Raw genomic sequence first — 12,954 nt, forward strand, 5'->3', positions numbered from 1 at the left:
GACTATGCTGCCGAGTCATCATCCATGCTCCCCTCTGTGCGGGCTCTAATGGGGGTTCACCATCTCTGCCTAAGGCACCCAGATTTTCCCCTACTGAAACTACGCTGCTGGTCCTCTCTTGCTTCTGGATGGACACCTCCAATGCTGCAATCTTCTCCGTCAGCATGCTACTTCCTCACAAATAAAGCTATTACTAATGACAGAAGAAGAATGACTAAACATTCTGCGCTTGACACACTGAACAAGTTCAATATTGTATTCAAATACAACCCCTGGCAAAAATTATGGAATCACCACACTCAGAGGATGTTCACCCAGCTTTTTTACTTTATAGCAAACAAACAAATCACAGATATGACACAAAAAAGGTTTTGTTCAATAGCCTAACATTCTGGCTTTGTGAAATATACATAAAAAAAATTCAAGGACATTTTTTTTTATTAATGGCATGTCTTTTTCCAAATCAAGTAGAGGAAAAAAATTATGGAATCACTCAATGTTGAGGAAAAAATTATGGAATCAATTTTTAATTTCCATTTCTAAAACAAATACTGGAACAAGTCTAAAAATGCTAATAAGTCAGCAGTTAAAAGGGAGTGCTTACACACTTTAATGGGCTGTTGGACTTGGCTAATTGAAAGGAAACATGGCTCCAATGAGAGAGTTGTCAGTTGAAACAATGGAAAGGATTATAAAACTCCTTCAACAAGGAATTTCAACATGGAGTGTGGCCAAAGAGGTTGGTTGCTCCCAGTCAGCTGTGTCTAAAATTTGTTGCAAGTATAAACTTAATGGGAAGGTTATGAAAGGTAGATATACAGGCAGACTAAGGAAGATGTCAAAGCATCAGGATAGAAAACTCAAAGCACTATGCCTTGAAAATAGAAAATGCACAACAAAACAAATGAAAAACAAATGGGCGGAAACAAGAGTCAATGTTTGTGACAGAACTGTAAGAAACCGGCTGAATGAAATGAGATTTATATATAGAAAAGCCAAAAGAAAACCAGCACTAACACCAAAACAGAAGGGCTAAGGAGAAGCAATCATGGAGTGTGGATGATTGGATGAAAGTGAAATTCAGTGATGAATCATGAATTGGCCAAAGAGATGATGCTGGAACTTTTGTCTGGTGCCGTTCTAACAAAACATATAAAGATGACTGCCTGAACCAATCAAATTTCCCAACTCATTTATGATATTGGGTTGCATGTCAGGTAAAGGCTCAGGGGAGATGGCAGTCATTACCTCAGCAGTCAATGCACAGTTGTACAGTGAAATTTTGGACATTTTCTCATTCCATCCATAGAAAATAGGTTTGGTGATGATGAAATAATTTTTCAGGATGACAATGCATCTTGCCACAGAGCAAACAATTTTAAAGCTTTTTTTCAGGAAAGGCATATCAACTCAATGACATGGCCAGCAAACAGTCCGGATCTCAATCCAATTGAAAATTTATGGTGGAAAGTAAAAAAACTGGTCCATGTTAAGGCTCCACCCTGCAAAGCTGATCTGTCAACTGATATTCGAGAACGTTGGAACCAGATTGATGGGGAATATTGTTTTTCATTAGTGAGGTCTATGCCTCAAAGAATAAAAGCCAGAGGAGGAGCAACAAAGTATTAATTGTGTTTTTTTTGTTGATGATTCCATAATTTTTTTCCTCAACATTGAGTGATTCCATACTTTTTTCCTCTACTTGATTTGGAAAAAGACATGCCATTAATAAAAAAAATGTCCTTGAATTTTTTTTATGTATATTTCACAAACGAGAATGTTAAGCTATTGAACAAAACCTTTTTTGTGTCATATCTGTGATTTGTTTGTTTGCTATAAAGTAAAAAATCTGGGTGAACATCCTCTGAGTGTGGTGATTCCATAATTTTTGCCAGGGGTTGTATTACACTCACCTTAGTCATAGTTTTCTGGTGAGGATTTAAGGCAGATCCAAAAGAGATGGCCTCTGTTTGCTGTCTTTTATTTAAAAAAAATTTTAAAAATTAAAAATTAAGCGCAAAAGCTTTAAGAGAAAAATCCAAAAAATGATAACGATAACAGAGATATCACTGATGATAAATCACCAATAAGTTACTGCATCATTGTCCTTTATTGGTGGGTCTTTCTTTAAGGATTGTGGGAAATGTAATACTTGTTCGCACTTTGGCATTTAAATATCACTATAACCATTCAATGGTTTATTTTCCATTTGTACATTTTACAATTTATAAACAAAAAATTAAAAATGTGGTTGTATACTGCAACAATCCAAAACATAAGGCAAAAATCAACAGAAAAATATTTTGAATAGAGTTTGCCATGACCCTGTCAATTGGAGCTGATTTGAAGAAGGCAGTGTATGACATGGGTTTTAACAAATTTAAAATAAAAAAAAAAGGGGGGGGGGGGGGGTGTCAAAGAATAGCCAATCATTCTGGCAGAGCTAAAATATGCAAGGAAGAATAAAATTCAGTTTCTTCCACTATTAATATTTCAAATTTGTGCATTTCTTTTCTTTTATTAATGAATGAAGATCTGCAAAACCTAACACACTAAATATTCTAGCTATAAATTGCAGTTTAGAGCATTACAGCAGTTTATAGCAGTCCTCCATTTATAGCTTTTTGTCCTAAGGCTATGAGCACAATTGTCAAAATTACTAATCTCTGCAACATTTTTTCATTCATAACAGTTAAGCAAGTTCTTTCATCAAGTCTTAAAAATTAATTTTAGATTTAATTTGTTGCTATGAATCAAGTCAACATAAGATTCAAATGCTGGTTCATTGTTGAGAAAAATTTTACTGCAACAAGGAAGTAATAATATTTACCTGAATAAATGCATTACAGTTACACAACTTGATAGACATGTTAACCAGATGTAAAATTAGACTTATTAAAGTAGTCAACTGTGTGCAATATGTGTGTACAAGTAGTGATACAAAATTCAGTCAAATCCTTCAACATGCTGTTCTAACCCTGTAGTATTTGTTTATGTCCACTAAATAAACTGTTAGAAAATTATAATAATTCATATTCACATGGATAAACATGTTTTAATCAAACACAGAAATCATTAATCACTGTTAAATGTAGGTTAAACAAAACACTAATATACTCAAACTGTCTTGGTCTTCATTCTGAGATGTTTGATTTGTCACTTAAAATTAAACAGTATGGCACTGGTAACCACAGAAATCTCCGAGCTAACATTGTCATACTCCTCGTTTGTAAGCTAAGTTCTCCATTCTGCTGTAGTCAACATTCTTGGTGTGATCATTCACTTAAAAAGATTCATGGGACTCATAGTGACTCCTAACAATAATTCGATCTGTTATCAAGTGACAAAATCAGATAAAGCCTGATGGCCTCTGGTAAAAAGTAGCTGAGGTATATTCTGAGTGATAATGATTTACTAGCTTTAAGGGTTGCCTCGGCACATCTCCATCCTGTGGTACCCCCATGGAACAATCACCAGCTACTAAACTAAGCAAATATCAGCAGAAGTGACCTTGGCTGAATGTTTGTGCTCCACACTGAAAAAAAAAAGCTTACTAGTGCAGTGAGCTTTTGTTTAAACACACCTTGGGGGTCAGCTATGTCTTGACAGAGACCAGCAGAATAAATCCATTTCCTTTATGTCTTTTAATGAACAGTATATCCTGTGACACAAAGGAAGTATTCTCTTCCTGAGACTGGATGACCAGGCAACCCTTCATCACAACTGAATGCTCCATTTCGTAGATAATTATGTTGTTATGTCACTTTCACCAACATCATTTCCTGACACAGAACCATTCATAGTTACTGAAGCAACATCAGACATCACCAGGTTGGAGTCTTTACAAGCTAGACCAAAGAATTCCTTATGGATTATATAGCGAACGCACTGAAGCACCACATTCCTTTCATGGCGAATATCTGCAGCCAACAACTGTAAGGAATAAAATACAACACTGTTTAAAATAAATTAATGAATCATCATGCATTATATAACATATTTCATGAGTACACATCTTTTTACCAGTAAGGACATGTGTGAAGAATTAAAAATAAATCAGAATGAGCCCAACAGATCAACTGAAAGTAATGTGTATGCTATACTGTAACATTTCTCACCATCTCTAGTAAAGTAGGACGACATTTCTGTGGTCCACTCCTAGGTTCATTATGTCGCCTTCCCCTTCGTCTACCTCCACGACTCCCTCCTCTCCTCAGAGGATGTGACTCTGAATGAGGATGTGGTACTTGATGGCTGATCTCTAATTCCTCAGTTGTTGGCCTCCTCTCAGGCATTGGTGCACTGTTCTGGTTTGGGTTAGAATGAGCTGCAACCAAAACCTTGTTCTCCTCTAAAGCCAGAGCACTTTTCAGGATTGGGGCATCTGACAAAAATTAATAATAAAAAACAAAACCCACTTGTAAAACAAAGCATTTAGCCTTTGCAATACCTGTCATTTTTAGAAAAAGATACAGGTTGGCATCATCCTAAAGAAATACTGAGTTACTTTTTATTTTGCAGTCAAATGTTTAAAAATGGCAGCTATAATACTTAAGTAATTTATTTACATGTGGAACAGGCCTGAATTTGCTGTCATCATAAAACTGACTTTTTAACAGTGGCAGATGGTGTTATTGGTTAGAGGAATGGTGCTTGTTTCCATGGTGCACATCCAAAACGGTCTCTTCTCCAACATACAATAAGGAAAAAATAAGCTTGAGGTTTTTTTTTTTTTTTTCCCTAAGTCACACCAACATCTGCATACCATGCACCTGCTCATTCAGTATCTGCTACATCAACTGCTTATATCTTGTATAACAAGAGTACTGAAATAGTGAAGCCACCATAGAATGCCAGGCAATTTAACCCTGTCCAAAGCCATATTAATGAACGGAAAGCTGTCTGGTTTGTTTACCAAGTAAAGACTTGTGCTTGTTTAGATAACAGTTGTACATACTGTATACAGTAGCTAATAACTTTCTTTGTTAAGATTGCTAGGATTCATTCTAGTGGTTGATTCTCAAGGTACTTGACAGGTTAGGGTTGTTTCTTGACAAGTACAGCTACCGGTCTTGTAGTATGAACACACAAGCACTTCCTTTTACCGGATATCTTGAAGAAAGCAGACTTCTCCATCGTTTGACTGTTTAAAGGGCACAGGTTGCCCATGTTAAGTTGTATGGTTAGGAGGGATTGACAATTTATGAAACCTAATTTTATGAATATGCCATTTATGCATAACATATTGGAAAGCTGTAACCAAAGCTGGCCTATATAATTATGACAGCTATATATTGGATGTACACCTTTCTACTGAAGTATGATTATAATAATAATAATAAAAATGATAATAATGTAGCCCTAGTTATGGATTTTAGTAGTGCAATTGTCTCCACACTTTGTGCAATCAGTTACAGTTCTTCTCAATCACTTAGACCAGGGGTCTTCAATCATATCAGCAAAGGGCCGGTGTGGCTGCAGGCTTTCATACCAGCTAAAATGGAGGCACACTTGACAATTGATTGGAGACCAAGATGAACTGATTAAACAAGTGGAAACAGGTGTGGCCTGTAGCCTGCAGCCAAATCGGCCCTTTGTGGATAAGATTGAAGACCCCTGACTTAGACATATCACACTCAATAACCACATCCCAAGTGTCTTATCCTGGCATCATTGGCACATGTGGCACATATGAACAAATTTTTACTAGAGTTAACTCCCATTACAAATTCTCCATAGTAAGCTTATGGGGCTCTGCATTCTTCCTCTGGATTTCTGTAATTTTACAGTTATGACTTTCAGCGTACATCACCTATACTTTGTTTGAGCTGTGTATATATAGTTATTAGCATACTAAAATATAAATTTTCTCTTGTATGTGATTACTGTAAATAGGATAGGATTTCATGCATGCTGATGCATCATTCATCTCTGTTGAGGTAATATCTCCTACGCAGAGTGCTTCAGTGGCTTTATTTCATCTATTTCATCCCAAATTTTCTACTTCAAGAATCTACTTCACAAGATGGTGATATTACATTTGTCCAACTTTTGGCTTCACAACAGCACAATGTGAATCAATGACAACATGTTGCCCATCTTTTATACAGCTATCTTTATACTCAGAAACATGTCAGCACTGACCAAGATAGAGTTGTGTGGCAGATGGAGGCTCAGTGAGCGGGGCCGGGGTGTGTGCGTGTGAGAAACAGGAGACTTAAGCCTAACTGCTGGAAAGCAGCTGATTTGCTGCAAGTGAGAGTTGAGCTGGCTGGATTGAACTGAACCAAGATAAGCTGCTGGAATGCTGCCAGTTTTCTGCTGGATTTCTTTTTTTTTTTTTTGGTTTTTGCCTTTTTCCCCTGTGCACGGACAACAAAAATAAACGCTCAGTAATCACAGTAATCCCACCCTGAGTGCACTGTTCCTTTGAGCTGCGTAGCATCACACTGGTGCCAAAACTTGGGTAAATGCTGCTCAGAGAACGTTCTCATGGGGACCAGTCCTTTCGCCCTGGTTAATCCAGTCGCTAGTGCCGATGCAGGAGTGACAGCAGGCTCTTGTGAGTCTATAGCAGCAGCAGGAGAATCTGACCAGAGTGATAGACAGCCAAGCTGTAGGCTAAGCTGACATTCAGAGCCTGCTGGCTACCTCGCCTTCTCCCATGAGCCCTAGAGGCTGTCGAGAACCAGGGCATTACCAGGCAGAGTGCACCAGGATGGATCAGAGTAAGGTGCTCCCAATATTTCCAGTCATTTCCGGGGTCATGGGAGGTGAAGGTGAGGTGTATTCACAGGAATGTGCACACTTATCTGATGGTGTGTCTCATAATTATGTATAAAATGTTCAATTAGGTGTCAGTGACTAACAGGGACAAAGTCCAAGCTGAGCCAGTACTAACCTTTCTCTATTTTTCTATTATCCAAGATTATTATATCGGGTAAGCTGGGCTACTCACACAAGAGAATCCATGACCCATTTTGCGGATACCAAAAAGCCGCAAGGAACCACTCTTCCATTCGGCTCATTATAACCCAATGGCAGGGCACCTTGGGGTAGAGAAAACTCTAGCCAAACTAATGGCTCATTTTTACTGGCCAGGCATTCACAGTAATGTTCGTCAGTGGTGTGCGTCTTGCCGTGAATGTCAGCTGGTGAATCCACTGGCCATCCCAAATGCGCCACTGTGTTGGAGGTGGTAGAACACCTTAGTATTCTCTATTTAGTATTTGAAAGCTTTGTCCATCTTCCGACTCCCTATATAAATGCTCCATGTAGGCAATGAAATAATAGTTTCTCGATCCTAAGTACTGAACTATGTGTTCAAATTGTGAGCCATTTGGATTCACCCAAATGCAGATAACTTCCAAGAAGACTGTGATGGGACATCTCATGCTACTATTGATCAAAGAGACATACAGTCAACATTTAAATAAACATAAAATAGTCAACAGGCCTATGAACACAACAAACAGCTGAGAACAAGAAAACTTTGAGTAAAGTAGGATCTGACTGGGTAAGAGACAATTTTAATTTCGGACTTGAATAGAGTGTATATGACTTCTGTTTATAAGACCAACCAGAGAGTCCGTCCCTCCAACAAACCCTTGTGACCAGCGGCGTTAGCATCCTTTAGCTAAGATGTGTACTTTGCTAGCTGTCTAATTTTCTCATATAAAAATGGATATTAAAGAGAATTGGGAACCATTTCGTAGACTACATGAATCCCATTTTAATTTCTGTCTCTGTCTCTCTCTCTCTCTTTTTTTTTTTTATTATAAACATGACCACTGTAGCTGTGATTTGCAAGAAAACAATGATTCCACAGCAGTGGCTATATGAAATAGAGGTTTTTAACATGTAATGATACAACCCCCATTGGCAGCGAGTTTAAATGTTTACATTGAAACAGCAGCTTTTTTTTCCCTTCAGCGCATCATCTACATTCATTTAAAGAGACATGCATTATTGAATAAAAGGAGGTGTAGAAGAGATCTTTACTTACTTTAAAAATTATATGTACTTTATTTAATTTAAAATTTGTATGCTTTTTAAATTAATATTTTTACCAGACTCTGTGTCTAGCAGGATCTTAATTTGCCAATCACGCAGAGTCTTTACAGTCAAATACTGGTCTTTACCAGCATTTGTTGCATGGATGCATTTTCTATTAACCACAGCTTATTTACTGCACTCACAATCACACATATATTGGCATGTTTTTGACTTTCTGTTTGCATTAAAAAAAAATAGCCACAAAGTCATTTCATATGCTTGGCTGATTTCAGTTCATTTTTGCAGTCACCGGTGTACACTATTAATACGCTGTACCCACCTACTGTATATATTTTGATATGCAGTAACTTGTTTAGATTATTATAAGTACTTTGATACTTCAGAACAGGGATATTCAACTTGGATACAGTTTCATAAAATTCCTTGCTTATAAAGTTATGGATGATCAGCTAACATAACTGAATGGCAACAGTTACATTGCAATGCTTAACCATTATGGATTAGTTTGTGGATTTAAATGTGAAGTGTCATGTTTTGTTTCACACGTTACCACATTTGACTAGTGACATGGACTCTGAACAGACGGGAAGAATAAACACACACACTTCCGCCCAATCAGATTTAAATGTTCTGTTTTTGTTGTTGGCTTTTCCTTGTTTTTCGTATAGCCTACGTCATTATATCACTAATCAGACCAGAGAGGGTAAATGAAAATCTCTGAAAATACTGGATAAACTGCAACAGACAATCTGCTACAGAAACCATGCTGGCTCATGTTTAGAAATCTGGAGTCTCTGAACTATGGTCATTTTTTTTTTTTTGAAACACTGAATGCTCTGCTACAGTATATATGCAGTTTGGTCCACTAAAATACTTTGCTGGGTCCACATCTGGACCTCCAGGACCTAACAAACCCTGCTTTATAAAAGAAATTCCAATGTGAGAGCAAAATAAAATACTAACAAAAGATACATTCTTGAAAGTAAGTTTAAATAATTATAATACTTATTTCATATTTAAGTATTATAAATATTAACCTAAATTTAAACAATGCAGTTATATACAATTACATCCTAGGTAAGAAGTCCACACATGGTTAATATGTCTATGGTCCTGAGCTGGGATAAAAGAATTTATCCAGGAGGTTGCTCACCTTCTGGTTCTTTGTCACTTTCGCTTTCGGTCATATCTTCTCCATAGCTGCACATCAGTGATCCTAGAGCGGAGGTCATATTTTTGGGGGCCACGGAAATGTCAGCCTTCATCTCCTTTGCTGACTCCTCTTTCTCAGAATCTGAGAAAATATACAGACTGAAATAATTTGCTCCCTTTAAAGGAAACACAAAGGACAGCGTTGGATAATTTCAGACAAATGTTTTGATTAGAAAGCAGTGGCTGGTTTTATCCAACCTGGATCACTGGTGGCCAGGGCTCCTAGAGGATCTACATCATGGGGAAGGCATGTGAGAGGTGATACCTGCTCCACCTTTTCACTACCTGGATGGAAGTATTGATGGCCACCATATGCATGCCCTCTGTGAGTCTGGAAACCTTCTGCATGATAGTGCCCACCATGCACTCGGCCATGACTCTTAAAACGGCTGTTTAAAGAAATGCGTTAATAAACACCTGTTATGTCTCAAATAACCAACAGGCATCAATTTACATTCAAAAGCTAACTGCCAGAACTGAATCAAACATCTAAAGCTATACACTAGCAGCATATAAAAGCTGAACTATAAGTACAGTAACAAACCCAAACTGAGAAGTTTCCAGCACATCTCCTCTCTTTTCTCTGACCTCCATTAATTTAATTTTCTTCTCTACATTGCTTTGTGTTGGGTAGTTCCTGCACACAGCATTCAGCATTTATTATTCTCAAACTGAAGACATTACAGTAAGTATAAAACAATTAAATAGCTGACAATTACAAGCTACTCAGTTATACATTCATTTATGTGTAAAGAGTAGAGAATTATACCTTCTCCTTTCCTCTCTCCATTTTGCAATTTCCTCTGGAGTGTCCAACTTGATTCGCTTTGCTCCTGGGGCATGACTCTGAAAGACAATTTGGATCTTAAACTTTCAAAACTTTTTTCCATCCTGAAATGTGAAAAGGCATGTTAAATTTAACCAACAGATAAACTAAAGTGGCTTATCTACATAAAGGTCTACACACAATTAAATAGTATCACTCACATTTTTCCAGTGGATTTTGACAAGCTTCTCATGTGCAGTGTATTTGCAATCGTCAAAAGAACACTGGGGAGGAAGCACAAAAAACTTACCATCTACATTTCTAAAATGATCCAAAATGAATCAAAAATCTTTGAATTTGGGATCCTACAGTTCACATGTATGCGATTCACTGGTGTGATGGATTACCTTTACATGTTGGGTAATATGTTCATTGTATTTGTCATGGTTTTTGAAACCTCTATCACAAGTATCACAGAAATGACTGAATTCTGGTTCTTTCTGTTTTTTCTGCTGGAAAAAAATGCCCAGTCATACACATAAGTTAAAGCACGACAGCACACTGACCTTGGCATTAGCAAGCATTAAACAGAGGTGGACATACTTATACACACATTAATTAATTACAGTAGGTTAAATGATTATCTTAAAATCTGCAAACTAAAAACAAACATTTATAAGCCATGTTACTTTGTTTCTCCACTGTTTTTGGCTATGGTCTTGCCTCCCATACTGATATTCATGAAGATGATAACCTGTAAAGTGTCAAACAATTTATTTATTAAATTATGGAAATATTTGACAATTAAAGCCACAGTCACAGATGTTAGAATACAAAAGTCTCACAATACCACTAGCTGGCAATAGGCATACAGCAATACTGATGGTCAGAAGCCAAAAAATGTCTCAGGTGAGTACTTTCTGAAATCTGAAAGCTGCATCGCATACGATTACTTTCACGGAACAAAAGTTCCATTAGAATTAAAAATGAGATTCTCAGAAATTACACTCCGATTGCTCCAATAGTAGATACGATATTGTGATATCCTTGACGGGGTTTTGGTTTGGTGTGATATTAAAGTGTAATGTTGTCACATGGCTATCTGCAGCATTAGCCATGTGCACTACAGATATCCTCGCCCCAGTACACGCGACTGCGTGGGACCTACCAGGATAGTGGTGTTGTACATAAGCTGGACCACCGTAGCTATTAATAGGACACATGGGGTTGAGACCCCACGGACTTGTCGGCGCAGACTGAAACCAGTTCCAGTCTCTTAATGCCTGAAATTTGTGCGGTTGTTGCTGAGGAGTCTGCTGTACATTCGGCGGTCTCAGCGGTGCTTCCTGAGTCGGCCAGCCTGAGTTGCTGGGTGGACATCCCTCGGGTTCAGCCATGTCCACCGTCAAACACGCGATAATTACTGTCTGGAATTAACACGCTGTGCCGTATGAAAACGTGGTATCAGAGATAGTTCTCACTACGGAAAAACGAAGTGCATCAGTACAGCGTGTTGAAGTATGTATCGAGTTAACACTAGCACGTGACTGATGACGTCAGAGGTCACCGACCCGAAGGAGGGCGTTTCCTTTTGTATTTTAAAGCATACACTACACGCCAAGGGTATGCAGACAATAGGTTAAACAGAAAAACACCAAACTTAACAAAAACGTGCTTTTTAAGCCTTTTTGTTCTAAGAGTGGATAAAACATATATTAAATTCAATTCAATTTCGTTTCTATGGCGCATACGAACGGACATTGTCACAAAGCAGCTTTACAGAATTAAATACAGTCAAGATATAAGTTTTAAATGCATTAATTTATCCCGAATAAGCAAGCCAGAGGCAACGGTGGCAAGGAAAAATTCCCTGAGACGATACAAGGAAGAAACCTTGATAGGAACCAGACTCAAAAGGGAACCCATCCTCATCTGGGTGACAACAGATTTTAAATACATCCCTTCTATAACTGCGTACTACATGGACAAATAGTGCAATTGTGTAACCAGGACAATTCATTACAGTTTTCACATTAAGTCTGTTTGTTGAACTTATCCACTGTTCAACAAACCTGAGTGCAACAGACCTGAGTGCAAAACTGTTCGTGGCAATTGCAGTTCTAAAGCTATCCTAGCAATTGTAGTCCTAAGCCATCATAGCATAACTGTTCATATGAATTGTGGTCCAAAGCCATCTTCATGGTTTTTAAGTGGTACCATCCTCAGCCAGTCTATAATCTCAATGATCTTCAGGCTGTCCATGTAGGGCCATCCTCAGCGGCAGCGAGTGATTTCCAATTGATGAGAACTCCAACCAGAAGCAGGGCATCAGGATGGATCAGGCAGGTCCGGAGAGCAGAAGGGGTCATCATCCAAACATCCCAGTTCACCAAAACATTCTATGCCTGTGAACCCTCCAGGTCTGCTCCTTTACCTAAGAAAAAACTATTCACAAAAGGCTTGATTAAACAAATATGTTTTCAGCCTAGACTTAAACAATAAGACTTTGTCTAAGCCCCAAACACTAACTGGAAGGCTGTTATAATTTTATAAGACAGGTATTTTATAAGACAAAGCTCTACCCCGTGCTGTAGCCTTCACTGTTCGAGGTACGAACAGAAAGCCTGTACCTTTTGATCAAAGTAGGCATGGCAGATCATAAAAGACCAACAGTTCGCTCAGGTACTGTGGCGCAAAACCATTCAGTGTTTTATAGGTCAAGAGTAGTACTTTATAATCAATGCGAAATTTGATTGTGAGCCAGTGCAGTGTGGATAAGATAGGGGTGATGTGGTCATAACTTCTGGTTCTAGTAAGGACTCTTGCAGCTGCATTCTGGACTAACTGAAGCTTGTTTATGCATCTACTGCATAAACTATAGTTCTACTATAGTTTTATATCTTTTTCAAGTTTGGGAAAATTTTTAAGAATTTGAAATTCTGAATAAAGTACTTTAATAT

The 12,954-nt window shown here is 37.9% G+C and overlaps 1 protein-coding gene across 1 annotated transcript; it reads right to left on the bottom strand.

Moving 5' to 3' along the window:
- Positions 1 to 2,781: 2,781 nt before the first annotated feature.
- On the bottom strand, positions 2,782 to 12,257 carry nufip1 (nuclear FMR1 interacting protein 1). Its single transcript, XM_026925773.3, is given in 11 exon segments — positions 2,782 to 3,799; positions 3,802 to 3,933; positions 4,119 to 4,384; positions 9,170 to 9,310; positions 9,427 to 9,617; positions 9,773 to 9,865; positions 9,998 to 10,074; positions 10,216 to 10,278; positions 10,402 to 10,506; positions 10,684 to 10,748; positions 11,163 to 12,257. Coding segments are annotated over 11 exon segments (1,386 nt in total). The 5' UTR covers positions 11,392 to 12,257; the 3' UTR covers positions 2,782 to 3,775.
- Positions 12,258 to 12,954: the final 697 nt, after the last annotated feature.

The sequence above is a fragment of the Pangasianodon hypophthalmus genome, chromosome 2 (assembly GCF_027358585.1).
Source record: "Pangasianodon hypophthalmus isolate fPanHyp1 chromosome 2, fPanHyp1.pri, whole genome shotgun sequence".
NCBI classification, from domain to species: domain Eukaryota; kingdom Metazoa; phylum Chordata; class Actinopteri; order Siluriformes; family Pangasiidae; genus Pangasianodon; species Pangasianodon hypophthalmus.